The following is a 27,994-nucleotide window of genomic DNA, read 5'->3' as shown; positions in this document are numbered from 1 at the left end:
AACTTTTTTTAAGGGGAATGAAAACCATTTTTTCTTTATTTTTATTGTTGACACTATTACAGATAATAGATGTCTCCATTCTCCCCCCCCTCCACCACCCCCCTTGGCCTAGCCCCCCTCTTTCCCTCTGGCCATCACCACACTGTTGTTTGTGTCCATGGGTTATACCTGTATGTACTTTAGCTTGAAATCACTGAGTGATTTCAAGCTAAAGTACATACAGGTATAACCCATGGACACAATGCCGAATACTGGGCATTTTGCTTCCATTGCTTTATTTACTCTCTCCCCCAGCCCCCCAAACCCCTTTAACGGGGATAAGAAACACAAGACTCCTGGAGATGAACAGGTTAAGTGCCTGACACTATACTTTCCGTCCCCAAGGCAAAACAGGCTGGGCGCTTAACGTGTTAACTTGCCCAAGATCACTCAGCCTGGATTTGAACCCACGCTCGTTTTTTTCCATCTCCCAGGGTGCGGGCAAGGCAGCTGTAAGCACATGGGGTGCTCCAGCCCAGAGGGCCTGAAGTTGCTGGGGGGGGGGGGGAGGAGTGTATGGGAGCATGTGTCCCTGCACTTTAGAAACCACCCAAGTGACAGAGCCCCCTCCAGTGGCACAGCTCCAACGGCTCTTTTTTGTTTGTTTTTATTTTTTTTGTTGATTTTTAGAGAGGTGGGGGGAGAGAAAGCAAACATGATTGGCTGGCCCTCACTGGTTTGGCTCAGTGGATAGAGCGTCGGCCTGCGGACTGAAAGGTCCCAGGTTCGATTCCAGTCATGGGCATGTACCTTGGTTGCGGGCACATCCCCAGTAGGGGGTGTGCAAGAGGCAGCTGACCCAATGTTTCTCTCTCATCGATGTTTCTAGCTCTCTGTCCCTCTCCCTTCCTCTCTGTAAAAAATCAATAAAATATATATTTAAAAAAAAAACCATGATTGGCTGCCTCTTGCACAACCCCCACTAGAGATTGAACCTGAAACCTGGCATGTGCCCTGACTGGAATGAAACCCTAGAATCGAAACAGCAACCTTTTGGTGCACTGGATGATGCTCAAACAACTGAGCCACACCAGCCAGGGCTCCAACAGCTCTTTGTTTTAAATTATTGATTTCAGAGAGAGGAAGGGAGAGGGAGAGAGATAGAAACATCAGTGATGAGAATCATTGATCGGCTGCCTCCTCCACGCCCCCTACTGGCTTTCAAGAAAGCAGCCCCGGGGAATGTGCCCTGACTGGGAATCGAACCGTGACTTCCTGGTTCATAAGTCAGCACTCAACCACTGAGCCAGGCCGCCAGGCTCCAACAGCTCTTTATTATGATCTGAGTCTACAGTTCCAATGGGGCAGCGAGGCCATGTGAGAAGCTGGGTAGAAAGGGGACTTCGCCCTCTGGGGATAGCTGCTTCTGAATTTACCAAAACCCCTGGGAAAGCCCCGAGAGTGGGCCTCCGAACGGCAACCCTCCAACCTCAGGGGGTGCGGTCAGGGGATGGCACCCAGGCCCGCTCTGGAGCAGCACATGGACAAGAGGAGGAAAGCTCTTCGGCTTCAGAATCAGAATGCCACCCCACTACCCCGCCCCACCCAACACCCAAAACCAGGCTTCTCTCCCATCCCCTTTCACATCTGCTGACACAACCAGACTGCCGACACAACCAGACTGCCGGGGTCGTGGCCTGGGCCCTGAGCTTTTGTATACATTTGCATAGATAGTAAGGCAGCCCAATTAAGGCCTTTTCCTAGTAAAAGTGGCATCAGTGCAGGGCTGGGTGATGTCTCTCGCCGGAAGGACGCCCTAGGACACCCACGGAGCCAGGCGGATGGCGGTCCGTTTTCGCCAGCAGCAGCCTCAGCCTCTCAGGCGGTGGCTGTGCTCCTCCCTGGGCCCCACGGGCCTGGGGCTCCGGGAGTGCTTGTCTTTGTCTTTCTTCCCCGACCTGTGGGGAGAGGGGGCAGGGCAGGAAGAGGCCGTTAGAGGACAAGACCCCATTCTGCCTAAGGCAGCCAACACAGGCAGCCACCACCAATCATACTGGGGTCCAGACCTGGTCTCCAGGATGAAGGCCCCGGTTGGGGAGGCAGGAAGGCGGGAGCAATCTCCCTCACCCCCTGAGCCAGGCAGGTAGGTAGGACAGGACAACTGGGGAAGAAATCCCCAGCCCAGCGGGGAATCCCTTTGGTGCGTGGGCAGAGTCCTGCCCGCCAAGGAAGACGGGAAAGTATCTGAATGCCTTCGTAAAAGAAGCCAGTGGGGGGGGGGGGGCGGACTACAAGTGGAGATAAGGACTCAAACTGGAACACCCTGGACTCAGGACCCTTACTCCTTCACACGCATACCCCCTCGCCTTCTCTGTCCCGCCAACACCCCCACAGCTGCCCACCTCTTCCTCAGTGCTTTGTCCCCAAAGAAGTGGCTGAAGATGAAGTCCTCAAAGTCATCCACCTCGTCGTCATCACCTGTCTGGCTCACTGCCACCTCCTCCAGGCTGTCCTCCAAGGCATCCACAAAGTCCCGAAAGCGCAGGCGGTCATGGCGGAAGATGCCATCCTCACCAAAGTAAGCAGGCGAGAGGGGCAGCTCCTTGGTCAGCGGCCCAGCCCAGGGCAGCCGCGCCAGGTAGGTCCTCAGCAGAGAGGCCAGCTCCTGCTGCCGCACCGGGGCCAGCTCCATGCCAAAGAAGGCCAGGCCCTCCTGCCGGGCACACTCGTGCACGCCCGAGCAGCCCTGGGGCGCCCGGTACTTGTGCCTCGATAGCTCTGCCCAGGATGGCAGAGGGTCATGCTGGTCTTTAGCCCCCTCCTTCCCCTGAGGGTGCTTCTGCCTTTCTCCAGAGGAGTGGGGTCTCCCGTTTTTCCTGGGGGGCTCCTTGGGGCCCTGCCGCTTACCATCCTTGCCCCGCTCCTCCGCTCTTGGCTTGCCCTCGTTCCACCTCCTGGCTGGCTCCCTGTCCTTGCCCCCCCAGCTCTTCTTCCGTTCCCAGCCAGATTCCTCCTTCCTATGCTTCCAGTGCTCAGCCTGCCGGTCCCCATGCCCACCCCGCCACTTTTCCTTTCCACCCCGCTCTCTGGGACTCTGGAAGTGGGGCTCCTGACTCCCGGCTTCTGAGGCATTGCCAGGGACCCTCGGGTGCTGGCCCCAGTTCCCCAGGCCTTGCAGCTTCTGAGCCAGCCTGTGGCCCAGCTCAGCGAGGCCAGCATGAGCCGGGTCCCCTTGGCCTGCATCCCTCAAGCTCTGCTCCAGGTCCCGCTGCACAGACCCCAGGAGCCGCTGCTGCCTCTCCAGCTCTTGCCTCAATGCCTGGGCCTCGGCCTCTAGCCGTTCCTTCTGCTCTAGGAAGCCAGTGCCCGGCTCCTGCCCCTGAGGGCCTGGCTCCTTGGGGACCTTGCCACCCTGTGGGCCTCTGCCCCAGTTGAGGCACACCCCGTCTGTTCCCCGGATGCAGGCAGCCTCCAGGCCCTGGAGGCGGGCCCGCAGCTGCTGCAGCTCTGACTCCAGGGCCCTCTGCGAGGCCTCGCCGTGCTGCAGGGCCCCTCGGAGCTGGGCATTCTCCGCCTCCAGCACTTTGGGCCGGTGCATCAGGCTCTGAAGCTCTTCCTTCTGGGCCTGGGATGGGTATAGAGAGGGAGGGCACCACATGAGGGTCTTTTCAGGATGGGTCTAGAGGCTTCCACCCAAATTCTATTCCAGTATAGTGGGCGGATGACCCTTTTATGGCCTGGGACACTCCGAGGATTTGGTCCTAGTCCTCCTCCCCATTTGCCACCTGCCCTAGACCTTGGAGTCCCCAAATCCCAGCACAGGCCTGAGTGTCTACATCCTTAAAGAAGCACACACTTCTCCCAGTCACCCAAGGAGAGCCAATATGTGGCTTTCACTGCCCGTGGCCTGTTCTTAAATCCTTCTCCACACAATCTCCAGGCAGAGCATAGCAATCATCGGAGGCGGGGTATCACATGAAACAGGTAGGCCTAAACTTGAGCATGAGGGACATTAGAGAACCAGGCAGGTGGCCTGCTGCCGTGGGAAAGGGAAGCGGGTCCAGGTGTAAGGGTAAACAGAGGACACTAGGACAGACACCTGGCCTAGGAGGGCTGGCCTCGCCCACCCCTTCCTACTTGTGCCCACCTGCAGCTGGGCCTGCAGCAGCCGGATGTCCTGGTTCTCCTTGGCCAGCTTATCCAGCAGGAGGGCCATGTTCTGCAGGCTGGGGACGCTGTCAGGGGGCGCTGAGGCCTGCAGCTGCTGCCTTCGCCCATCCTGAGGACAAAGGAGCCGGTTAGCCACCCTGCCCCACAGCCCGGAACTCCCCCACAGGCCCACACGCGATGGACAGTCACATACCTGCCCATCCCCCACAGCATCCACCATCTTGTCATCCACAGTGGCATCTGGAAAGACCTGCAGTTCCACTTCCTCCAGGGACCCTGAGGGACAGCAAGTCCTGAGACTGGCCCCAGGGCACAGAGAGCACTCCTCCCACACACACAACCACCTCCTGCCCGGGGCCCACCCATGCCTGCGGGCCAGCCAGGTCAAGGGCCATGGCTTACTCTGAACAGCTGAGGAGGCATAACTGAGCAATCACCGTCCAGCCCCCAGCATCCCTACTTCTGACCCAAAGAGCCGCCCCATGGGGCTCCCTTGGGGCTGGGAGGGGACAGACCAAACCAGCCAGGCCCTCCCCACTCACCATTCTCAGACTCCGAGAGGCCACCTGGGAATGGAGACAGAGCAGCTGGTGAGGCCTCAGAAGAGGGGTGGGCGGAGGGGAAGGGCAGGAGGACAGCAGGGGCCAGGGTAGAGGCTCAAGGGCCCAGGGGGAGGCACCCCTCACCTGAGAAGAGGAGGATCCCCAGGCCCAGCAGAACCAGGGCCCCGAGGAGGCACATGTTGAGGGAGATGCCCGGCTCCCCGCTTACACCCTCGCCTCCGGCCGGGTCCTCCACATGCAGGGGCCCCACAGGCTGAGGAGCACTGGGCTCCCAACCGCGCCGCCGGCGCCGCAGACCCTCCACGTCCGCGTCGGTGTCCTCCTCACTGCTGGTGCAGCGGGCCGCCTCCCTGGTCCACGCTGGAGGAAGGGATAGGGACAGGGCAGGGAGGGATGTGACAGAGGGGGAGGGGACGTGAAGGAAGGCACGGGGAGGCCATGAGGCCTGACACACAGATGGGCACGTGGAGACCCTGCCCATGTCTGCCTGGCATGGATGGCAGCCCCGCCCAGCCAGGAGGTGGGAGACCAGTCCTTCGGTCTGCCAACTACACGAGCAGCTTCACCCTAAAAGCACTGTCCTCCCGCATGTGCCTCAGTTCAACCCCCAGCCATTCCCACCCTCCCAGGCCAGTCCTAACGGCCCACGTCTGCTCAGTCCCTCCGGCTCTTTCCAGTCCTAAAGATGTGGTCTCCTGACACCCTCTCTGCTCTCAGCTCTCCTCGCTGGGCACACAGTCACCCAGGGTCTCCCCCACACGCTGACGGCCCCCCAGAGCAGATGAATCTGTAGCGCCCGCCCGGGCCTCCCTGGAGCTCCAGGTATGTCTGCCTGCCCACCTTCACCTCCCACCCAGACAGTTCAACACATCAACATCTTCACATCACACGCCTCCATCTGCCTTGGTTCAGGAACCTCCTCAATGGCCGAGGCCCTGGCCTCTACCCCACCCTGTCACCTTCAACAGAGATGGACTCACACGCTCCTCGGCCGCACACCCTGATGCAGCCTCCTCAGTACAGGACAGGTGGCCCCCAGCCCTCCGCTGAGGCTGCAGCCTTGGCCTGGAATGTCCTCCTCCTACCCTACCTGCCCAAAAGCCTTCTTTTTGTTCCCGGCTCCACTCAGATGTCACCTCCTACGTCAACCTTTCCCCAACGATACTTGCTTCTCTTTCCCCTCAGCCTGTCCCGACTGAACCACCTTCCTCCTCCTGTGACAGCAACTTAAAAATAGCTCCTTTTGTACCCCTCATCGGTCTGACCTTCATCTGGGCTCAGTCTAGTCTGCCTCTTACACAGGCCATGAGCCACCCACCAAGCAAAGAGCTAACTCATGGAAGGGACGCAGGGGATGAGTTGAATCCAGAGGCAGGAAAAGAGGAGGCCCAATGGCAGAGCGGAAAGAGTCAACCAGATCTCAGCCCTGCCATTATCAGCTGTGTGACCTTGGCCAAGTCACTTAACCTCTCTGAGCCTGGAGGGTGGTGCTGAGGACTCACTGATGTAATTTAAGGAGGTGCTCAGGAGTGATGGCTACTCCCACAGCCTTCTCGGATAGTGCCAGAGGGAGACAAGGAGGACCCGCACCTGCACTGGGGGATGAGGGCAGGCTCTGTTGGAAGCTCTGATCCTCCGGGTCCTGTGTGTCGGGTCCCAGGTCTGCCACCACGGGGGTCTCCTCCACATCTCCCGGGGCCACTGTGTCTCCGGAGCCAGGGAGCTCCGTATCATGACCATCGCCTTCCAGGACGCCCTGATTGAGACACAGCCGTGAGCATCTCCCGGCCCTTCCCACTTCCTTCCCTCCCCCAGTGGAGGTCCTCACCTGGGCCTCTGTTTCCTCTGGCGGCGTGGGACCAGACTGGGAGCTTTCCCTCTCGGGGAGAGTCTCTGTAGTGGAAGGAAAGGCCCCGGAAAAACACCACAGCCTCTCAATCAAACCTCCTCAGCAGCCCAGTGGCCCCTGCAGGCCCTAACCGGGCTGGGAGAGGCAGGGAAGAGCCAGGATGGAGGGGGGAAAGAATATCTTCAACTGAGGTTAACATGGGAACTAAGACTAACCAGTCTCCCTTTCCCTGGTGAAATGGGAACCCTAGAAGACGGAGGAGACACGGCTGCACCCCACCCTCAGCAAGGCCCTTTTACCTTCTCCATCCAAGGTCCCAGCTAATTCTTCACCATCTGCCTTCGAGGGGCTCCACGGGGCCGGGGGAGCTCTCTGAGGGTCTGGGTCCACTGTGGACCCTGGGCCCAGGGTCTCCACAGGCAGGCTCTGGGGGAAGGAGCGAAAGCAGGAGGTGCTGCAGAGGAGGGACAACAGGACAAACCCCGGAGCATGGGGCCTTCGCCAGGGTCCCTGGGACCAGCTGCACTGCGCAGGGACCCCACCCACAGTCACAGGAATGGAAGACATTGAGTGACAAGCTGGTCGGAGGGGAGGGGAGGGGAGGGGAGGGGAGGGGAGGGGAGGGGAGGGGAGGGGAGGGGAGGGGAGGGGAGGGGAGGGGAGGGGAGGGGAGTGGTCGGCTGGCGCTGCAGCATCCCAGCTCAACGTGGTGTGTGGCCCTTCCTTAACCTCACTTGTGCCCTGAGGCACGTTCAGAGGCTCAGTGTCTGTTACACGAAGAAGCACCACTAGACCAAGCACGGGACACGATGCAAACTGCCCCCACCCGGAAGCTGGCTAAACAGAGCCAGGCCACCAGCACTTCCCTCCCTCCCCACCAAGGACCAGTTCTTGGTTGGCAGGTGGGAGGAGGACAGCGAGAGAACCAAGTCCCCTGGGTGCCTAAGGGTCACCGCATGGCCCCCACGGCTTCCCTGCAGTTGCCCACACAACAGGCCGCCCACTTCACTTACATCTTCTAAGCTTTGCTGGCCTTTGTCCCTCGCCCACACAGCCCTCTCCCAGCAGCTGCTTGCAGAAGCCCATCCACCCCACCCACCCCAGCCTGTCTGTCCCCCACGGAGCCTCTTCTCTCTGCACACTCCTTCTCAGCGGGCCCATCGCCCGCGTATCCCATCCATGGCTCCCTCCATCCCTCCTGCCACAATGCCTGGCCTTAGTATGTGTCTTTGCAATTTTCAAATCCCTTTCTTCTCATGGCCACCTCGATAAGGCAAGAGTCACAAGCCCCCTTTTGGGGGGGACAGCGTGGTGAAACGCCCAGTGGTCAGCAAAGGCACCCAGGAGTCTGGCTGAGTGACAGCAGAGTGTCCGTCCTCTCTACTGGCGAGCTTAGCCATATGTCCTGCTCCAGCGCCATCTGAGCTCGGCTTCTTCACCCCCAGCTGACTCCTCCAGAGACTCCTCGCCTCCTCTCCTCCTGGCACTTCTAACATACCAAGCCCCTGGGGTTCGGATCCCTTTACACACTTTCTCCAGCCACTCAGTCCTCCGACCTGCTGGACCTTCATCCTTCTCAGTGGCTTGAGGAGCACAGGAGTCCACTGGGTCCCTGCCCCACCAACTACCTGGACTACAGGATCTTTAAAACACTCTCCCGCTATTGCTACCCAGCCACACAGTGGCTTCACCCTCTGCCCGGGCAGTGCGTGTCCTGATTCCTTCGGACTCAGAGGCCTTCGGTGATTTCCCGTAAGAATGAGGCCTGAATGCCCGAGCCAGGCCCTTCACAGGTTCTCTTCCAGATGGTCCCAGCTCTGCCCCTAACCTCCCTCCAACACTGGCCTATGTCGCAACCTTGTCCACTGGGTCTCCTCACAGTCTCCCCCAGAATGGCTCATGCTGGTCTCCCCACCAGCACTCTTCCTGACTTCTCACACCTCATCACGGCGCCACCCCTCTTCCTGGGCATGGCCCAGGTCCCAGGACCTGACTCCTGAGCCCGGTTTCCTTCCCCAGCCACCAGTTCCTCTCCCAGGCCCCAGGAGGTGATGCAGGTGACTATCAGGACAAGGAAGGAAGAGACCCAGAAAGCAGCCTGATCCTGCAGGAACACCCCGCCTGTCCCCCCCCCACCTCCCCATGTGGTTCCCAGGCCTGCTTTTCCTACCTCTGAGCCGGCAAGCACCCAGCTATTGTCCGAATCTGGGCAGGAGGCCATAGTCGCTGAGGTCCTTGAGGCCGTCACCTGCAGAGAAGAGCTTCAGCAACGCTGCTCCCTTCAGGGGAGGCGGGATGGAGGGAGCAGCCTTGGCTGGGTTCCAAGGCTTAACGACTGGGCAGCAGCTTCCAGAACCAGCCTGGTTCCAGCTCTTCTGGACGGTATTTGGCTTGCAAATCAGAACCTGAGGACAGCCGCGGAGAAGCCTGCCTCTCCCAGGCACCAACAGGGTCTTGGGAAACTGAACTGACCTTGAAAGGTCAATGAAGCAGAGGACTGGAAAGACTTTGGGGAATAACCCAGCCAACTCGCTCATGCTGCGGTCAGGGCAGATGAAGGCCAAAAAGTGACTGATCTGACTTGCAAAGACAAACAGCTAAGAAGAGTGAGGAAAACAGGCCAGCGCTCCCCTCATCCCGACAGACTCTCCCGCAATCATTACCTTTTCTCCCAGGGTAGAAAGAGAAAGCTCTAGGGCCTCCTTCAGCCCTAAGTCTCCCACTCACCCACCCACCACAGGCCAGTGTTGGGAACCCCTGGCCGGGTAGCTTGGTTTGTTAGAGCTTCATCCTGATACACCAAGGTTGTGGGTTCCATCCCCAGTCAGGGCACATACAAGAAGCAAGCAATGAATACATAAATAAATGGAACAACAAACCAAGTTTCTCTCTCTCTCTCTTAAATTAATAAATTAAAAAAACACTGGCTGCACATTGGAATCACCTAAGATTTTGATCTGATTCAATTGATAATAGAGTCAGGTTCAGGTACCTTTAGTAAATCTTCTGTCATCCTCACTCTCCATTCTAAATTCTGTTCCCTTATTAGTAACCCCCCGTTTCATCTTAGGGAACTTGAAGGGGACTGGGAAAAAGGCTTCATGGCAACTCTCATGTATAAAGACTTTACAGTTTGCAAAAGTCAGGGCTGTGGGCCTACCCCTGCTGATCTCTCTGACTTAGCAGGGTGGGAGAGGAAGTCCCCCCAGCTTCCAGAGCCTAAAGCAAAGCAGGGTAAAAAGAGAGGGACCTATCCCTTCATCCGAAGCCCCACAGGCTGGGCAGCTGCAACTGGAACTTGGCATAAAGGTGAAGGAAGGGAAAGGCTGACCGCTCCCCAGTCTTGACCTGTGACCTTCAGAGGAGGATAAATAACGCCTTACTGAGGGGCTAGAAGGGTGGCAAGTGCCAAAGGACTCTGTAAGGGAACCCTGGGGAGGAAAGGGAGGCTGGGGAAGATGGATGACAGTCCTACCTTGGGAAACCACCCACTGCCCCTGCCATCTGAGCAGGTGCAAGGTGCACAGTGCCCTAACAACCTCTCGTGGCCCTTCAAGAGCCAAGCCCAGGACCAAGTCTTCCCCAGTGCTGATGCCTCCCAGACACACAAACCATCCAACCGGGAGACAGGAGAATGGCTGCAATGATACCAAGTCCAAAGGACACTCCTGACCGGCTTCTACAGGCATCCACAGAGCCACTGCTGTGCAGCCTTCTGCTCTCAGGCCCCTCCTCCGCTGTTCTGTCATCACTCCCCATCCCCAGTTGCTGTGTGTGACTACTAACAGGTGGTGGCAGGAAGGAAGTGGCAGCAGCTTGGGCTGAAGTCCCTGTTTATCCCTGGCTGTGTACAGCCTGCTCAGGTCCTCCAGAACCAAGCACCATGGCAACGAGGGTGATGTCAGACCCACTGTCTCATGGAAACCAGCAACGGTATTTGGGTCAACAAGACCAACACTTCTGAGACTCAAACAGGAGACCTTTCTGGGACCCCTGCACTCAGGGTTCTGAGCCCTGGTATCTCTCTTGGTTGGGTTCACCCAAGATTCCAAAAGATTCCCCCGTTCTCCCAAGCCAGCATCTCACTGCCTTATTAGGAAGTTCCTTCTTCGGTCTAACTCCACCCTCCCCCTCGATGTTTTCAGATCTCTTTCTTACCATCACCCCTTCCACCCCCCCTCCCTTTTCATTCAGGCAGGAGTCAACAAAATCGTCCTTTAAGGATTGACAGAGACCTCTGCTATTTCTAAAAGACAGCTAAAGGGGGAGCTCTCCCACTCTGCACAAAGCTGGGAAGTCTGGTCTAGCTCATTTCAACCCCTCTAAGAGTTGTTCCCCCAAACCTCTAGCAAAGGACCTAGGGCCACAAGTATTTGCTGGGGGACCCAGAACAAGTTCCTGTTTTGGTCTCCATGGTCTTCCTTCTCCCAGTCCAGCAGTGACAAGCAGCTCTGTGATCCCCGGTGCCGCCCACCCCTTGGAGTTCCGCCCTTCCTCTCCGCTACCCTCCGTCCCACAGCAGATCTGCGGGCCCTCTCCCCGCTAGGGCATTACCTGATCCAGCTTTCACTTCAGCCTTCCGCTGAACTTGTTGCGGCCTCGCCTGGTTCCCAGACCCAGAAAGGAGTCATGTGGTCAGGCACTGACCAATGGGAAGTCAGTTTCCCTGAGGGGGCGGAAACTTTTGGCCAATAAGAGCTGGAGTTGAGAGCCCGGAGGCGGGGGACAACAGGGAGCCTGTATGGCCCTGAAAACTGGGCTTACCTCCCGGTAGGAGACTGGAATCCCAACAAACTGAATTTTGGACAACTACCCCTCCTTTCCCAGTGCCTAGTTATTAGGAGGAAGACCCAAAACTGAAAGGCAAACGGTGGCATCTCCGGAGACGACAGGGACAGAAACCAGATTGGTCCCAGGATAGACACAGGCAGCTGCAGGATGGGGGAGGGGAGAGTGGCAGATCGTGGGTTGGAAATAGCCCTCCTGCCACCCTCTCCCCTGGGCTCCAGGGCGGTTTAAGGAAACCACTGCTGCTTTAAAAGGGGAGGGGTATGAAAAGCATCCAAAAGTATCTGCTGAGCCAGGTGTAGCCCCTTTCCCCACCCTTGATGCTACACTGACTCCTAACCCAAGCAACTGGGGGTTGGAGGGTGGGCGCTAAACCCAGAAACGCTAAAGGCACTGGTTTCCCTGAGGCCTAGGAGCCGAAGCTCTCGCTTGGCTCAAGGCCCGGACCAGGAATGTGCTCAGAAAAGAAATTTTCTCTTAGCGGGGATGCAGGGGCAGGGTGGGGCACACAGGACTCCCCGCTCAGGCTTGGCAGCTGAACCAGGGTTCCTTCACTCCAGGGCCAGATCTTTCTGCCATTCCCACCACCTGGGCCCCTCAAGGCATACACCCCCCTCCCCAACTACCCTTCCCAGTGGTGACGATAGCTCATTCCAACCTTTGTGCACATAAACAGCAAACAGCAAGGAGTCCTCGTCTGGATTTTCACATCATTTTATTAATCCAACCGTACAAAAGACCCCTCCCCCCATCACATTTCTGCCACCCCTACTTTCTTCCAAAACAATGGAATGAGGGACTAAGCAGATATTCCCCCAGGAGCCACTTTACAAAATGCTGAGATGTGGGGAGGCACCACAAAAATAGCAATAGATAAGAGAGGGGCAAACAGAACCACAAACACACACAAAGCTGAGGGGTGGGGGACTGCTCTCTGCTGCTTTAGCGTCAGGGGACACTGAAAGGCGGGCAGAGCCGCTGGCTCCACCTGGGCAGGCAAGTGAGTTCTGCAGTAAACCTGTCTTCTCTGCACATGCCAGGGGGGGTCCAGGGCACAACTAACTCCTCAGGCCTGCCTTCCCCACCCCACTGGGTCATGTGTGCGTGCGCTGCCAGAAGCATGAGCAGCTGTGAGGGGCTCCCGATCAGGCCCCAGGCCCATCTCTGGCAGGCAGTGCTTTAAAAATAAAAATGAAATAAAGCCCAGTAAGAACTATGGCTGAGAGGAATGACCACTGCTAGAACACCAGGCCCCAGAAGATACACGAATAGCAGGGGAAAGAGAAGAAACACCCAGGCTCTGAACTGCATTTCAGTACCTCGGCAGTGAGGGTCCTGCTGCCTCCCCCCAACCACAGGCTGTGACAGGGATCCTTTTATCAGAAGAAATGAGGTATAAGGGCTCGGTGCCCTTTCAAGCTTTCCTTCAATCAAGCCAGGGAGGTGGGGGAATAAGGGCACCAGAAGTTGAAGACCAGCGCTAACAAGGTGCAACAGACGGGCAGGGTGGAGGAAGGTGGCACACCGAGTCCAGGCTTCCAGGACTGTCCAAACTTCAAATATTCTGGTCAGACCACATCTCCCAATTTTTGGCAAAAAATATGGTCATTAGGAGAAAAGCACAAGAGAAGCTGGGAAAGGACCAGTAACTTTGGTACCAGGGAGAACTGTCCCGACAGCATCTCTCATCTACTGTCTTGAAACCCCAAATGACCAAGAAACTGCCATGGCCAAGAACTCTCCTGTTTCTTCAAGCTATTTGGTTCTTTGAAGGGGGAAGAGTTAAGCAGGTTTAGAGGAGGCAGGGGAGAGTAGGAAAAGAGGAAAATCCCTTTTTATTCCCTACAGCTCTCTCCCAGAGCCCATGGAAGGGCTACTGCAGGGATGGGAAGAGACCCAAACTCCTCTGGCGAGAAACCTTTAACACCTGACTCCAAAAACTAAGGCTGCAGCTGCGGGGCTGGATAGGAGCGTTAGGCACAGGTGTTGGGGGCACCCACCATCTACAGAAGGGACACCCCTGCCTTCCAGATCTTCCTCCAGCCTTTTCTCTTGCAGCCACACCCCTAGGCCTCCAGAAACATCCACCAAACAATGGCTCTGCTCGGCAGGGCTTTGGTTTCCTGGATCTCTGTAGATCTCAGCGGGAAAGTTTCCAGAACAGTGAGCGATCCAGGCTCCTGCCTGTCCACCTCAATTCCTCTTCTGCCCTCAGGAGACACTGCATTTCTTCTCCGAGGGATGGAAAGCCAGTGGAAACAAGAACCAAGAGCCAGACACGGAAACAACCACCCTGGAAGAGCAGGGAGGAACATATGCGCTTCCCTGGGTCGCCGCATCAGCATCACCCATCGTTGGCAGCCACCAGCTGTCCCATGCCCTCGCGGATGTAAACAGACTGGATCTCCTTGGTCTTGAGGCAGAGATCACAGGCCCAGACAGCAGAGGCCTCAGTGGTCAGCAGCCCATAGGCGCTCTCAGTCATGCCCGTGCACTCGCGGTGGAACCACTTCTGGCAGGAGGCCTCACACAGGATGGCATCCTGGTCATCATTCACCTCACTCCGACACGCACCGCACGGATACACCAGGCCTGGAGGAGGCTGGGGCCCTGAGCCCCCACCTGCCTTGCCAGGGGGTGCCAGGCTGTTGGCATCTGGAGTGCCCCCACCCCGCCCACTGCTGTTTGGGGGGAAGCTGGGCTGACTCCCATTAACAGCAGCAGCTGGGGAGCCTGAGTGGGGCTCCTGGGGAAAAGCAGTGGGAGCAGGTGGATTCAGGGGCTTGCCCCCATCCTCAACACCAGGGCCAGGAAAGCCAGGGTCCGGACCAGGGAAGGGACTTGTGTTGGGGGGCAGGCTGGGGAGCCCCTGACCAGGTCTCTGAAGAGGAGAGGGGCCAAATGGCGCCCCTGGCTGGGCAAAGCGTTGGGGGAGAGGAGGGCCCAGCTCCCCTCTGGAAGGTTGTCCCATGGTGGGTGAGATCATGGGGCCAAACCCCCCCACTGGGCCTGGCATCATCTGCCCACCAGGAGGGCTAAAGTTTTGACCCAGAGGCTGGCTGAAGGGTTGGCTGGAAAAGTTCATGTTGCCTGGGGGTGGGTAGCCAGGGCCCTGGGGGGGCATGTTGAAAGCAGGGCCCATAGGGTTGGGAGGAAAAGGGGGGTGCTGTCGACGAAGAGGCTGGGGACCCCCTCCACCTCCGGTGCCATAACCTGGGGGTACTTGGCCTGCCATGCCCCCTTGCACACGGAAGCCTCCAAAGGGGACAGGACTGCCAAGGAATGGAGGGGCTGCGCCCCCCACCTTAGGGGCTCCGAAGTCATCCTCAAAAGGGTTGGATGCAACCAGGTGATCCACCATAGGAGTCGGGGGTGGCGCAAACTCCGTCAGATGTGAGTATGCAGGGCCCTAGTGGAGCAGATGAGGGAAAGAGGGTCATGGAGCGAAGCGCAGAGCTAAACCAGAACACCAGAAACACACTACACATTTTGGAGGCTGGTTCCAACCAGCTCAGACCTAAAATCAAGATGGACCTTAGGATACAACAAAGCAGAAGGCGCAGCACACGGTATTAATTGTATCTTTAAAACAGGCAGAACTAGGCTGGAATCCCACCTCTGACACTGAATAACCTCAAGACCCGGGAGCAACTATTTAACTTTTTTAAGCCTCACATTCCTCATCTGTAAAACAGACAACTTCCCACCTCCCAAAACTGTTCGAGCACTATAGCACAATCCCTGGCGCTTAGAAAAAGTAAGTGGTAGGCGTTATCAAGAGGGAACCAGGACAGGAAGAATGGGAGAAGATTCTAATCCTGACTGATAGGATCTTTGGGCAAATCATCTCATCCTCTTCCCCTGTCAAATTTGTTATGAAGTTGAAGGAAAGGACCAGAAACAGAACAAGAGAAAGAACTTTCTCTTCTCCCTGGACCTGACCAAGACACAGACATTGGAGTGACAGAGTGCAGGGAGGGGCTGCTGGGAATTCTCCCGCCTGCCGCCCACCACTCACCTGAGTATTTGACTTCCTTCGCTTCTTTTCTGGGCTCTTCATTTGCAAACCTGGAAGAGCAGCAAAAGGCAAACACAAACAAGTTTCCCTGAGGTTCCCCAACCTCCTTTCTCCCAGCCATGCTCGGAGAAACTCTCCCAACTTCAACATACGCTTGCTTATTTACTTAACAAGTAAATACTAACAAAGGCGTAATATGAAAAGTAAACTGTGTTACCACTCTCAGCTGCTGCTTCTTTACGTGAGAGACATCCTATCTCTTGATAGCCTCAGATTTCCAAGTGGCTCCTGAATTCCAAACCCTAGGATCCTCAACCTATGACACCTGCCCCCAACCCCTGGAGGGCTTCACCCCCAGATCCCCTATCTTCTTCAGGCCCCTCGGCCTAAGGACCCCCGTCTCCCCACCCGCCCAGCCTTTTTCCGAGGTCCCCACGTCCTCGGCTTCTCCAGCCCTCAGCCCTCTTCCGCGCTCTCACCGGCCTTGCCCTGCTTCCTCCCGGTGCTGGGCGGCGCGGGGGGCGGTGCGGGACCACCACCTCCCTCCAGCTTGTCCGGTGGGGGCGGCGCCGAGGCGGCCATGGAGTGGGGGACCCGGGTCAGCGGCGGCGGGAGACGGACGCGCCCTCGGGTCGCACCATCGCCCGGAAAGGGTGTCGGGGGCAGCCCAGGCCCCCGCGCTGTGGCCACCCAGAGGGCAGTGAGGGGCAGGCGCCGAGCCGGAGCGCCCACTGCGCGTTCTTCCCTGCCTCACAGCCCGCCCGCGGCCGCAGCCACCGGAACCGGAAGTCGGCTCGGCCGCCTCCTATGAGCCGGCTGGGGAGGCGGGACCTAGGCTAGGTCCTCCCAGCTCCCCGCGGGGCGGGGTGCGCCGTACTACTGTTCGACCCGGGCGGGGGTCGTGGACCGCGAGGCAGCCGCACCGGCCAGCTCCCGGAGCAGGTGGGACAGCCGCCGCCTCCCTCCCGCGACCGCCGCAGAAGGGCGCACTCCAGGGACCGCGGTCCCCTTGCAAACTCGAACGTCGCCCCCGGACGGTGGTCCCAAAGGTGCCGCCCTGCGCACCCTCCCGACGCACCCCAGTGCTCGCGGGCGATCGCCAGCTCAAGGGAGGCCAGGCGGGTCTCGCCGCCCCAACTCTCCGCCAGGAGGGCCCACGGCGAACTACAGGTAGCGACAGTGACTGAGACCAAGGTAGAAGAAATATGGACTTTAATGAAGATTCTTTCCCTTTGGTATGAGTGAGACCGGTGAAAACATCTAAACAACAAAAAGGAGGCGAGGGTTCAGACAGTCAACTCTCCCTTAGGGACGGGGCTGGGAGGCTTCTAAGTCGTCGTGGCCTTCCCAGACTCACTGAGAGTCGCCCAAGAAGGTCTTCAATAACTGCGTTTTAAGTCCCTCCCACCCCACCGACCCCGTGAAACAGGCTCATTCCGCCACACTGCCCCGTCAGCCGGCAGCCTCACGGTAAGAGGCCCAAGTGTTTCACATCCTAGCTCACAACTGACTTCCGACTTGGGTCTCCTAGAAAAGACAATGCTGCTGACCCCAAATGCCTCACAGGCTGGGGTGAGGAAAATGCCAATAGTTGGAAAAGGGCTTTGAAAAGTCCAAGAGGTGATGTATAAATGTAATCGATTACCATCCTTTTGTGCTCAAGAATAAGCCATAGAAAACAAAGTAGGAAAGTAAATCTACAGCCTAAAATATACGCATAAAAAATAAATGCAGATCCAAATCTACAGATGGTATTTGGGGATTGTCTACTGCTTTTGAGTCTGAATGCCCGTTCCTGCCTCCACAAAATCTACCTCAGAGAGCTAACAGTTCGGGAGCCCAAATTCAGTCATCACCCCACCACCCTAGCACAGGGAGGCAGCGTGGAGGGTACAGAAGGGCTACACTTTGGCTGTAGAATATAACATGCATGCAACATGGAAGGGGTGGGGTGAACAATATGTATATACAAACCCCTGGGGACAAAGGCCCCGGCCAGGAGGCACTGAGCAAAGAAGGGGTCCATCTCCCCCTGGCCGGGAGGGGAGCTCCTAGGCAATCTGTAAAGGGGGCATATGCCCAGGGAGAGGGAACAGCTGCCACTCCTGCTTCTGTTCTCCCAACCTAAACTGGAGGGATGCTGAGCAAGGAGAGGACAGGGCCCCAGAAGCCAGGTATCAGCACCCCGATCCTTGGCCTCTTTGCATAAAGTATCTTCAGAACTAGGAGATAGTCAAAGGCACAAAGTTTAAACACTGGGAAGGGAGGGCTGCTGAGAGGGGCTGGAGTACCCTGAGCCCAGGGGTAGACCGTAGGTGTGATTTGTTCCTCGTTTCCTGGAAGGGTAACTGCCTGTTGTCACGGGACATTTTCCATTACGAGGCACACTGCCCAGGCCTTGAGCACCCACCCACCTTCCTGAGGAAGGGGACATCAGGTTGGCACAGGAAAGGCCCTGGGAAGGGGCCACTCTAGGTTAATACTTTGGTGAGGTTTGGGGAGAAGTAGGATTCTACCCCAGGCTCCTGACTCAAACCCTCTCCCTGAGCTGGATGCTAAACCCAGTGTCCACGCTACCCCCAGCTCCTACACAAGGCCAAGCTCACAGAACACTCCAAAGTGAGGTCCTGAAGTCAGGGAATAGCGGACAGGTTGAAGGGAGTTTTCTGGAAAGCACCTGGGACGGATCACAATTTCCGTTCCACCGGTTGCTGTAGACACAGTTCGCTGCCCGCAGAGATGATGGGCAAGTGATTGTCCATGTGGTAACTGATGAGGTGACTGACACTCTCAAAGCGGTGATCCTTTGTCCGAACCTGGGAAGTGGGAAGGAAGAGGGTCCATTCAGGTGAAGAGTCATATTAAGAACTCAGCCTCCAAGCCTGAAGAAGCTGCCATATTCAAGAAGGTTGAGGAGAAAATGATGGCAGGGGTGGAAAGGCTGTCCCTTCTCATTAAGGCTTTTCTAGAAAAAGAGCTAGAGGTCATGAATGGGAAGGTCATGAACTGGGAAAAGCCGAGAGGACATCAGAAATTGGGAGGGATATCTACTGCTCCCTTGACCTGGAGGAAGGCAGCAAGTCTCAGGGGAGAATACACAGGACAAGAAGGATGTGGAAAGGAAGCCGAGAATGCTGTAAAAGAGAGACCAACGTTATGAGGGACGGGGGAAGTGCAGAAAAGAGACAGGACACTGGTCTGAGCCCCAAGTCGAGGAGGGAAGGAGCCCCTGGCTCCACTTGTAAGAGGAGACTTGGAGTGTCTAGCCTGTAACCATCTGACACTGAGCACGACCTCTCCAGGATGGTCACCTCATTTGTCAAAAAAGGGGGGCTCAAGTGAGATATGCACCTTCTAACTCTCCTGGGTATAGCTGGCAGATCTGAGGACTGGCCAGGACTGAAGGGAACACAGCTCATGCTCAGGAATGTGAGAAGGGAAAGAACCCTAAGCCGCTGGATGGGGAATGCCAGGCACTGTGAGAGCGGGGAGGACCATATAGAGGTGCCCAGCTGGGAAGATCTAAGAAACAATAAGCGACGGAATAGGGCTGCACAGGAGGGCACCACCACCCATCCCCCTGCCACACTCACCACACCCTCAGGGTCCACCAGTAGCAGGTGCTTGGGCTGCCCACTCTGCAGGCCAGTGAGCACGTACTGGCCAGGTGTGGTGGTGCTTTCCCGCACCAGGAAGTCCCCGTTAAGCTGCAGCAGGGCCTCAGCCTCCCGCCGGTTTAGCTTTCCATGGAACCAGGGCTCCCCTCGGAGCTGCTCAGCCATGGCCACTGACTGGGGAGGTGGAGGCACCCGAAGGGCATCTTCAAAAGGCTCTGGGGGTGCAGAGAGAGGACTAGGAGAGGCAGCTGGCACAACACGTGTCCAGGACCAGGACCTTCAGGGAGCGGAGGCCAGGAAGTAAAGAGCAAAGAGGAACCAAGTAGAAAGATGGGGATATGAAATGGAGAAGCACTCACTCATGTCAAAGAGATCTCGGGGCGCACTGCCATTGACAGCAAGATTGGGGGGCCCAGCCCCACCCCCTGCGTGCCGGGCCTTGTCCAGGTTCTGGATGTTGACATAGGAGGGGTCATCAAAGAGCTCTCTGCCTGCTGAGGAAAGGGAGGTTTTCAGTGACCTCAGTCCTGCCTCCTGCACCCCTGGCTCTCTCAGCCCCTTCCATACCTGGGCAGGGTGGCAGAGGTGGCATCTGCTTGTGGACTTCTGGGTCTCCCCCAGCAGGCTGCCCCACAGGCTGAAGGAACAAAAATAAGGTGAAACCAGAGGCCCTAACCATCCACACCTATCCCAGGCCCAGTCCACCTCTATCAAAGCAACTTACCAGCGTAGCTCCCAGGTGGCTGGGGTTCTGGGCACTGGGCAGAGTGGGTCGAGCAGGCCCCTGAGGGGCTCCTTCCCGAAGCCTCATGTCCACCACCCCCCCAAGAGGGGGTTCTTTCCCCGGGAAGTCATTATAGTATTGATGATCAGGTGGCTCTTCCTCCTCCTCATCCCAAGCTGAGCCATCAAAGCCAGCCATCCTGAGAGGAAGAACAGGAGGCAGTGAGGAATGTGGGTAGGAGGATGGAGGGAGGGGAAAGAACAATGGCCATGTATTAGGACTTCCTTTGGGGTTAGCCCTAGGCTGAGTGTTTTATATGATCATTTCATCCTCACCGTACCTCTATAAGGTAGGATTTCCTTTCCCAGTTTTTAAAAAACATATTCTTTTATTGAATTCAGAGAGGGAGAGAGAGATAGAAACATCAATGATGAGAGAGAATCATTGATTGGCTGCCTCCTGCACGCCCCACACCAGGGATAGAGCCCACAACCTAGCATGTGATCTCTTGGTTCATAGGTTGATGCTCAACCACTGAGCCACGCCTCATTTATAGATGAGGAAAATGAGTGTCAGAGGTGAAAATATTTGCTCAAGGTCTCCCAATGAAAGGTGGTTCACCTAAGACGTAAATTCAGATTTGACTTTAAAGTTCATGCCCTTGATCATTACACTGTCTCCTAAGAGGGAGGAGAAACACTGAGCAACAAGTGGGGGAGGTGCTCCAGAGTATTTTATTTTATTTTTTTTAAATATATATTTTATTGATTTTTTACAGAGAGGAAGGGAGAGAGGTAGAGAGTTAGAAACATCAATGAGGGAGAAACATCAATCAGCTGCCTCCTGCACACTCCCTACTGGGTATGTGCCCGCAACCAAGGTACATGCCCTTAACCAGAATCGAACCTGGGACCCTTGAGTCCGCAGGCTGACGCTCTATCCACTGAGCCAAACCAGTTAGGGCACTCCAGAGTATTTTAATCTCCTCTGCTAAATACCTACTGGCCAGAGGAAAGGCAAGGAACTCAGGAAAGAGCCATCCTCCCTCACTCAAACTTTCAGAGGCTTTGAGGGGAAGGAAAACAAAGAACTAAGGATGGGGAAACGGGCAAGAAAGAGGGACAGGGCAGACACGAGGCCGCTGGCAATGAAAAGCCCATCCAGCCAGGATGGGCTACAACACGAAGGCCTGGGCTACAGCTCCACACAGGGAAATGAGGGAAGAGCTGGCCCTGCGGCAGGCAGGGCCTCAAAAGCCTTTGCTGATAGCCACAGGAAGCTGAAGAATAGCAGGAAGTGGGAAGCAGGGGCACACAGGTTATTTCCTTCCCTGAACCATTCTGAGCTCAAGTGTGGGAATAGCAGACCTACTTTCCCAATTCTGGTCTGGGGCCCAAAAGCTGCCTGCCCACACCCTCCTCACCCACTCACCTGTCATGGGGGGTGACCAGCTTAGGCGGGTTCCTGAGGTATTGTTTGAATCGTAACTCAAAGGCCTGGCCAATGGTGCTGATGACGTCCTGAGCAAGCCCTTCGGGACACTCCAGGATGTGGCAGGCTGGGGGCACGGCAGAGACTGTCAGTGAGCTCTGAGGCGGGGTTGCTGGGAGGAGGTGCAGACAAGAGCCCCCCTCCTCCTCAGCAAGAGCCCCTGGTCCTGCTCACCTGCCTCAGGAGAGCCGGCCCCACCCAGCGCTCCCCACCCAGTGCTCCCCACCACACCTCACCTCTCTGATTCACCGGGTCTTTGGCAACATAGGCGACATACTCAGCTGTGTCCTGGAGTGGACAGAGTGTCAGGAGGGGCCAGTTAGCTAAATCTGATAGCCCCACCTCACTCCTGACCCCTAAATACCAGTCCTTTTCAGATATCACCTCCATCTAGCATGCCCATTTCTCTGGCCAGTATCTTCCCAATCCCTGTCCCTTCCTCTTCTCCCACCACTTTTGCTCTGCTCCCCAACTCACCGGGTCCCCGCCGGACGCAAATGAGATAGATTGCATGTGATGGTTGGCGATGATCTGAGGGTTAGGGCAGGGGATGGAGAAGGAAGGGAATGAGGTGTCAGGCAACCTTGGGGCTCACCTGAGCGCCCCCCGACCCCTGGCCCAGAACCTCGGAGACTCATTCTCATCCTTTTGACTTCTTACCCTGTGTCCTCCTAATCACCTCCTTCCCTACTATCCTGCTGCTCCCAAGCCTTCTCTCCTCCTTTCTCACCCTCACAGCCAGGTCCCCACTTAGCCCTCCCAACAGTGATTCTGGTCCCTCTGCCCAGCCCCACCAACCTCTTTGCAGTCTGCGGCCATGAGGTTGAGGCTGCTGGTGGAGACGGTGAGAGTGATTGGCATTCCAGCAAATTTCAGGTTACTCCTCCCCAGAATGGAACTGAGTGGGCGGCTACAGGGCTAAGGAAGTACCCAAGGGTCTCAGAAGATAGGGGTTCCCAATCCCCAGAAACCCCCACACTCCTGCCTTTTGGCTTTCTCCCCACAGGTCCCATACTTGCCTTTGCCCTGCCCCTCCACAACTCCCAGAAGCATCCCTAACCCCATCGACCCCAGGTACCTTTCTCCTTCTTGAAGCCCCCTTAGCACCTGGCACAGCCTCACACACCAGACTGATGGCCTCCCTGGGGAAAGAGGGGTACTCAGAGCCAGCCTCTCACTCGGCTGGGGCTGCCATGGGGCTGGGGAGGGGGGAGGGGAAGGGCAGGCCAGACTCCAGGGGCACTCCAGGCTCTTTGTCGTGGTGGATTGAATTAAGGGCCTTTAATATTTGATGACACTGAGAGGCCGCTTCCTGGCTGATTGGGTTAGGGCCTCAATAGACTGGCCCCACCCCCTTCCAGCTACCAAATGTCCCATTCCCTTCCCAAAGGCAGCAGCAACCTTTCATCTACCCCCATTTTCTACTCAAGCTCCAGCTGCCAGCTGCCTCTGCCACCTCCTCCCACAGCTCCCAAGGCTGAATGAGTAAGAAGGATCCAGGCCAGAGTTGCCTCTTTTCATTCAGACTTAGACTCATTCCCCTAACTTTCTCTCAATCCCCTTTATCACCCAAAGATAAACCATCACTAACCCCATCAGCAAGGGACCCACTCCCCACCTCCCCGCACTAGCCCCAGGAGTCCCACATTCTACCCGCCTCCCCACTAACCTGGTGACCTGAGTCCGGGTGTTGAAGTCCAGGGCACGCATGGACTGCAGGACCTCCACACAGCCCATGTACTGAGGAGAGGCATGGGAGGGTTAGCCGTCGGCCACCGCCCCCATCCCCTTCCCAAAGGGTTCTAGGATTTTTCTCTACATGGTCCCTATGGGAAGTAAAGATGAATAAGTTCTGCCACAGCCCACACCATGCAAGACAACAGGGAATGAGTAGAGAGGGAAATGGCAAGCTGGGAGGACCTCATACAGCTGGGAAGAGAATTGGGAGTGATAGGCATTGGGTGGGATGAAGTGACATCTCTAGAAAGGGGGAGGAGACTGGAGGGAACAATCAAGAGTCACTCATTCCAACACTTACTAAGGGCCTCCCATGGGCTGGGCATTGTGCTAGGGATGGCAGGGTGGGGGTGGGGCGGGGAGTCACAAGAAGGAAGGGGGACCCAGGCGGAGCTGGAAGGGGCTGCAGAATCAGAGAAGGAGCAAGACAGGTTCAGGAAAAAGGACACTGAAACCAAGGGAGTTGCTGGGGAAGAGCAGGAAAAAAGAGATTCCAGCAAAGCTAGAGTGGGCAGAGGAACTGGAGAGGCCTGGGAGGGAGGATGTTCACTCACCCGAACCAAGTAGGAAACCCCGGGTCCCATGACTTTGTCGTTAGGATGCAGCCAGCCCCGTGTGGGCTTATTGACAAAGCTCCCGTGGCGGGTCCACTCCTCGCCCCCCAGCTGGCCCCCTTCCACCCGAGTCCTGCGCCCGCCGCCTCCACTCAGCTTGTTCATGTCCTGGAGGAGGGGCAGGGGGCCTGAGTCTGGCACGGCTGCCCCTACGATCCCCTCCCCATCCTCGGCCACCCTGCCTGGCTCCCCCTTTGGCCCCGGGCGTCCCCCGGCCGGGTTGGCCAGCTTCAGGTTGCTCATCCGGGGGAAGAAGGAGCACAGGGTAGTGGGACTATCCTCCCCAGACAGAGGTGGCAGGATGGGCCCCAGGGAAGAGGCTGATGGGGAAGGCAGCTCCTCCGGTGGGCTGGACCCGGAGGCCCCCTCCTCCAGCGATGACAGAGACTCATTCCGTAGTGGGTTGTACTTGGGCTTGGGGGGCAGGAGATCCATGGCTGGAGTGAGAGGGAGGCTGCAGCCCAGCCTGGCCCCCCTGCCAGTCAGGGCAAGGGGGCCAGGCAGGGGGCATCCCCAGGCCCTTAGCCTGATTGGCCCTTTATGGCCCAGGGATCTCAAGGGTCCTGGGAAGGAAGAGGGACAGTGGCTCCAATTCCTCTGGCTCCCCCAGTTCAGACACAAACAGTTTCAAGCTCCATCCCCGCCCAGCGTGGAGCCTCTTCTCTGGCTGAGAGAAGAGCAGGCTGGACCTAGAGCTGCCTGGCTCCTCCCCAAGGGCGGGGAGCTAAGGGGAGAGACCAATCCCGAAGACAGTGCTGACTCACAGGCTCTGAGGGGCTGAGCCCCCACCACTGCCCCAATCTAGAACCGTGCAGAGGCAGAGCTATCCTTGCCCACCCCCACCCCCATACAAACAACCAGTATCTGGGGAAGACTAAAGTGGGGGTGGGAGGAAAAAGTAAAGTGGGGGTGGGAGGAAAGAGTAAAATGGGGGTGGGAGGGAAGGGTGAGCAGGAAAGGAGGGGAAGAAGAGGAGGTGTGGCTCAATCCAAACCGGACAAGGGCAGGCCAGAGGGAGCAGGAAGCTGAGGGAGGGTAGGGGGGGAATGAGGGAGGAAACAGAGGCAGCTGGGGTGGGAAAGGGAGGAGATCCCAGAGCTCAGCATTTCCCTTCCTGTTAGATTGAACACAAACCCCCACCCCCACGCCCATCACACAGTGGGGTGGTAGCCCCAGGGAGCCTGGGCCATTAGCACCCTCTGCTACCACAGCTGTGAACAGGAGCTAAAGAAATGGGGAAAGGAGCTCTAGCTATGTTGGTTGGAGCATCGTCCAGGACACCAAAGGGTTGCAGGTTTGATTCCCAGTCAGGGCACATACCCAGGCCAGGCACATACAGGAGACAAGCGATCAATGTTTCTCTCTCTCCCTCCCTTCTTCTCTAAAATCAATAAATATTTGATGAAATGGGGAAAGGAGCCCGGCTGGGTAGCTCAGTTGGTTAGAGCGGTGGTCGGCAAACTCATTAGTCAACAGAGCCAAATATCAACAGTACGACGATTGAAATTTCTTTTGAGAGCCGAAAACCGACTTCTGCGCATGGGCCACGAAGTTTCAATCGCACTGTACATGCTCGCCCGTACGTGGTATTTTGTGGAAGAGCCACACTCTAGGGGCCAAAGAGCCGCATGTGGCTCACGAGCCGCAGTTTGCCGACCACTGGGTTAGAGCATCGTCCCAATACACCAAGGTTTTGGACAGGGCACATACGAGAAGCAACCAATGAATGCATAAATAGTGGAACAAAAAAAACCACACCATTGCCCTAGCTGGTTTGGCTCAGTGGATAAAGCGTCAGCCTGTGGACCAAAGGGTCCTGGGTTCGATTCCAGTCAAGGGCACATGCCCAGGGTTGTGGGCTGATCCCCAGTGGGGGAGGTGCAGGAGGCGGCCAATCGGTGATTCTCTCATCATTGATGTTTCTATCTCTCCCTCTCCCTTCCTCTCTGAAATCAATAAAAATATATTTTTTTAAAAAACACACGATGTTTTTCTGTCTTTCCGCCCCCCCTCCTTCCCTCCCTTTCTCTCTCTAAATCAATAAATTTAAAAAAAGAAATGGGGAAAGGGAGAAAGTGGTCCCAGTGGATAAAGAGAAGGGCCAGGAGGAAGGCACAGCTGGTGAGGTGAGGGGAGAGGAGCTGGAGCCCAAGGCAGGCTGGTGGCATCTACTATGCCAAGGAACAGGAGCCCACAGACAGGCACTGTTCTGCCCCCTTTCCCACAGGCCTAGTTAGCAAAGCCAGCTGTCAAGGGTAGAAGGGGGCAGGGCACTGACTCCAAGGTCAGCTCCCCCTCCTTTTGCAGTGATGACTGGTGAGGGCCCATGTGTCCACCAGGGGACATAGTTCCTCTCATACCAAGGGCAAAGTCTGGCTGGAGGAGGTGGGAGAGTGAAACCTATGCTAAGTACAGGAGAAAGGAGTGCCAAGAGAAGATGGGCCGAGACTGGACACAGGGAAACCATCCCAAACCCACTCTTTCCACCCACAGCTTCCTGCCACAGCTCTGCTTGAGGGGGCCATAGAGGAAGTTGGAAAGTGACCAAAAAGGAAGTAGTAAAATACATATACCCCCTAAGCTCACCTCGGGATTACCTATCCTTAAATTACTTCAGAAGATAAAAATGTGCAAATAACCACATGATGTGCTAAGCTCTTTCACCTCCCTTGGTGCTCATCAGAGGAGAGCTGTCATTTCATCCACCACTCCTGAGAAGGAATTCTCTCCGTCTACTTCCTGAGGCTCAGCGCTCAGGCAGAGAGAGCGTGAGGAAAGGGTTCTGCCATAACCTCACACACGCAAACACACGCCAGGAGGTCTTCATCTTTAGAGATGGGCATTCTGTAGAAGCCTGCAGCATCCATAGGCAGCGCACGACCGACAGGTGTGAGCATTTGGGAAAAAAGTAAGAGGAGGTAGGACTCGTTCTGCATAGAAAGAAAGGAGATTGTCTACTGGTGATGGGGTGTGGGGAGAAGCTGCATGCGCCTTCTCAGACCAGCAGGGAGGAGGAGGCAAGAGCGGGAAGTAGCAGGAAATGTGGAAAGCCTCAGGAATGTTTCCAGAAAGGAAGGCTGGGCAAGCGGGACCAGAAGGAATGCCCAGACAAGAACTCTGGTTAGGGGGAGGGTAAGAGCCAGAGAAGTGGTGGAGGCTGAGCAGAACCCTTAAAAAAAAATAAAAATCAAACAGCAAAAAGGTCACTGCCCCCTACACCCACCCAAGACACCGTTTTCTGATGGTAGAAAACTTTCGCTCCTGCCACAGTCAAATAAATGCCCTACCCAACTCCCCTGGTACAGGTATGAGACATGGTTCTGGGATGGGTGGGTCCTGCGGAGGGAAACTCAGGGAGTGGGGCCAGAAATCTATGAGCAAGTCTCTCTCCCACCCTCGTGCCAAACCCCAAGTCCAGCCCCCTTCGGGGAGCCACCCTTGGAAGGGGGTAAAGGAAAGGAAAAGGGTTGTCTCTAATCTCACTCCTCAGACCCACAGATGGAAACTTTGACTTCCCACCTGGTGGAGCATGCAGGAAAACTGAGCCCAGAGCCCCAAAGAGAAAAAGAACAGGGAAATATGAGCAGATGGAGTTTCTGGGGTTGAAGACAAAGCTTCTGAGGTGAAGACCTGGGTTCCACAAGGATAAATCTCCTGAGGGAGGGTAGTCCTACGACCGTGTTTTGGAGACTTCTAGGAGGCCAGGCTGCTGGACAATCCGACGTGGATTAAGGAAGGGGCGGGACATCTAGAAGGGCCGGGCCTCTAGAAAGGCGTGGTTTCGCGAATTCAATACTGTAGTTCTTTGGGCAGGGTTTTGCCCTTTCGGGAGATAAGACTTTTTGGTAGGCAGCAGTTAGCTAGCAGAGAATCGTCGCGCTGAGGCGGAGTTTCGGGGAATTGGAAGGACTAACGTGCAGTTTCGCGTAGTAGGGCTTGAAAGCATGTCTAGGGGTGGGACTTCCAGGGAAGCTGGGCGACAGGGTGGGGTCAGGGACAATAAGTAGAAAACAAGTCAGGGTTCAGGGATACATAGCCCCCCGAGGCTGGGAGGTGGGACTTCCGGGGAGGGGGTCCTAGGGGGCGGGGCTTATGAATGAAGACCGGAAGTAGGGTCCCGGGAGAGGGGTTCCGGGGTGGAGGAGTGGGTCACCTAAGGAGAAAAAAAGTCCCAACTCACCAGGGCCTCATGGAGTCTCCGCACCGCACAGCGGGATGATTTGGTTCTGGATCACGCCAGTGCCTCCTTAGGTCGCTGCTCCAACTTTCTCCCCGGGAAGGCCTCCCTGGAGAAACTTTATTGCACTCACTTCCGGCCTCGCTAACCCCTGACCCTCTACCCCACCGTCCCTCCTTCACCCGTCCCACTTTCCTGAATCAGCCAATAGCAGTGCGGGAACGCGCACAGAAGCAGTTCTACCCAATAAGAGGCCTATTTTTTACC

The 27,994-nt window shown here is 56.6% G+C and overlaps 2 protein-coding genes across 14 annotated transcripts; both read right to left on the bottom strand.

Annotated features, from left to right (window-relative positions):
- Nucleotides 1-10: 10 nt before the first annotated feature.
- Nucleotides 11-18,129, bottom strand: LOC308237991 (pygopus homolog 2). 3 transcript variants are annotated; one of them, XM_080649450.1, is made up of 14 exons: nucleotides 15,847-16,136; nucleotides 15,368-15,417; nucleotides 14,654-14,758; nucleotides 8,732-8,809; nucleotides 6,861-6,987; nucleotides 6,541-6,605; nucleotides 6,303-6,468; nucleotides 4,836-5,072; nucleotides 4,692-4,715; nucleotides 4,343-4,425; nucleotides 4,127-4,258; nucleotides 2,382-3,604; nucleotides 283-1,937; nucleotides 11-168 (listed from the first exon to the last, which is right to left on the bottom strand). In XM_080649450.1, the coding sequence occupies exons 1-13, from the start codon at nucleotides 15,947-15,949 to the stop codon at nucleotides 1,850-1,852; spliced, it is 2,481 nt and encodes an 826-aa protein (XP_080505576.1). In that variant the 5' UTR covers nucleotides 15,950-16,136; the 3' UTR covers nucleotides 11-168; nucleotides 283-1,849. The 3 variants fall into 3 exon arrangements, with proteins under 3 accessions (XP_080505576.1, XP_080505575.1, XP_080505574.1); XM_080649449.1 differs by lacking the exons at nucleotides 11-168; nucleotides 283-1,937; nucleotides 2,382-3,604; ... (7 more) ...; nucleotides 8,732-8,809; nucleotides 15,847-16,136 and adding an exon at nucleotides 18,045-18,129 and having other exon boundaries at nucleotides 12,047-14,758; XM_080649448.1 differs by lacking the exons at nucleotides 11-168; nucleotides 283-1,937; nucleotides 2,382-3,604; ... (6 more) ...; nucleotides 6,861-6,987; nucleotides 8,732-8,809 and having other exon boundaries at nucleotides 12,047-14,758; nucleotides 15,847-16,148.
- On the bottom strand, nucleotides 14,686-27,891 carry SHC1 (SHC adaptor protein 1). Of its 11 annotated transcripts, none has more exons than XR_013959514.1 (14): nucleotides 23,491-24,117; nucleotides 22,869-22,939; nucleotides 22,278-22,341; nucleotides 21,998-22,117; nucleotides 21,677-21,730; nucleotides 21,436-21,487; nucleotides 21,140-21,266; nucleotides 19,709-19,907; nucleotides 19,552-19,621; nucleotides 19,344-19,478; nucleotides 18,961-19,199; nucleotides 18,045-18,183; nucleotides 15,368-15,417; nucleotides 14,686-14,758 (listed from the first exon to the last, which is right to left on the bottom strand). XR_013959514.1 is itself a non-coding variant. In XM_080649459.1 (14 exons), exons 2-13 carry the CDS (start codon nucleotides 23,653-23,655, stop codon nucleotides 18,055-18,057), a joined length of 1,425 nt encoding a protein of 474 aa, XP_080505585.1. In that variant the 5' UTR covers nucleotides 23,656-23,658; nucleotides 27,731-27,891; the 3' UTR covers nucleotides 16,564-16,627; nucleotides 18,045-18,054. The 11 variants fall into 11 exon arrangements, 10 of the variants coding, with proteins under 10 accessions (XP_080505577.1, XP_080505585.1, XP_080505580.1 ...); XM_080649459.1 differs by lacking the exons at nucleotides 14,686-14,758; nucleotides 15,368-15,417 and adding exons at nucleotides 16,564-16,627; nucleotides 27,731-27,891 and having other exon boundaries at nucleotides 23,491-23,658; XM_080649454.1 differs by lacking the exons at nucleotides 14,686-14,758; nucleotides 15,368-15,417 and adding an exon at nucleotides 16,564-16,627 and having other exon boundaries at nucleotides 23,491-24,215.
- Between the last annotated feature and the right edge of the window lie 103 nt (nucleotides 27,892-27,994).

The sequence above is a fragment of the Plecotus auritus genome, assembly GCF_963455305.1.
Source record: "Plecotus auritus genome assembly, chromosome: 12".
Taxonomy (NCBI): Eukaryota; Metazoa; Chordata; class Mammalia; order Chiroptera; family Vespertilionidae; genus Plecotus; species Plecotus auritus.
The sequence above is the reverse complement of the archived record's forward strand: the minus strand, read 5'-3'. Positions and strand labels throughout refer to the sequence as shown.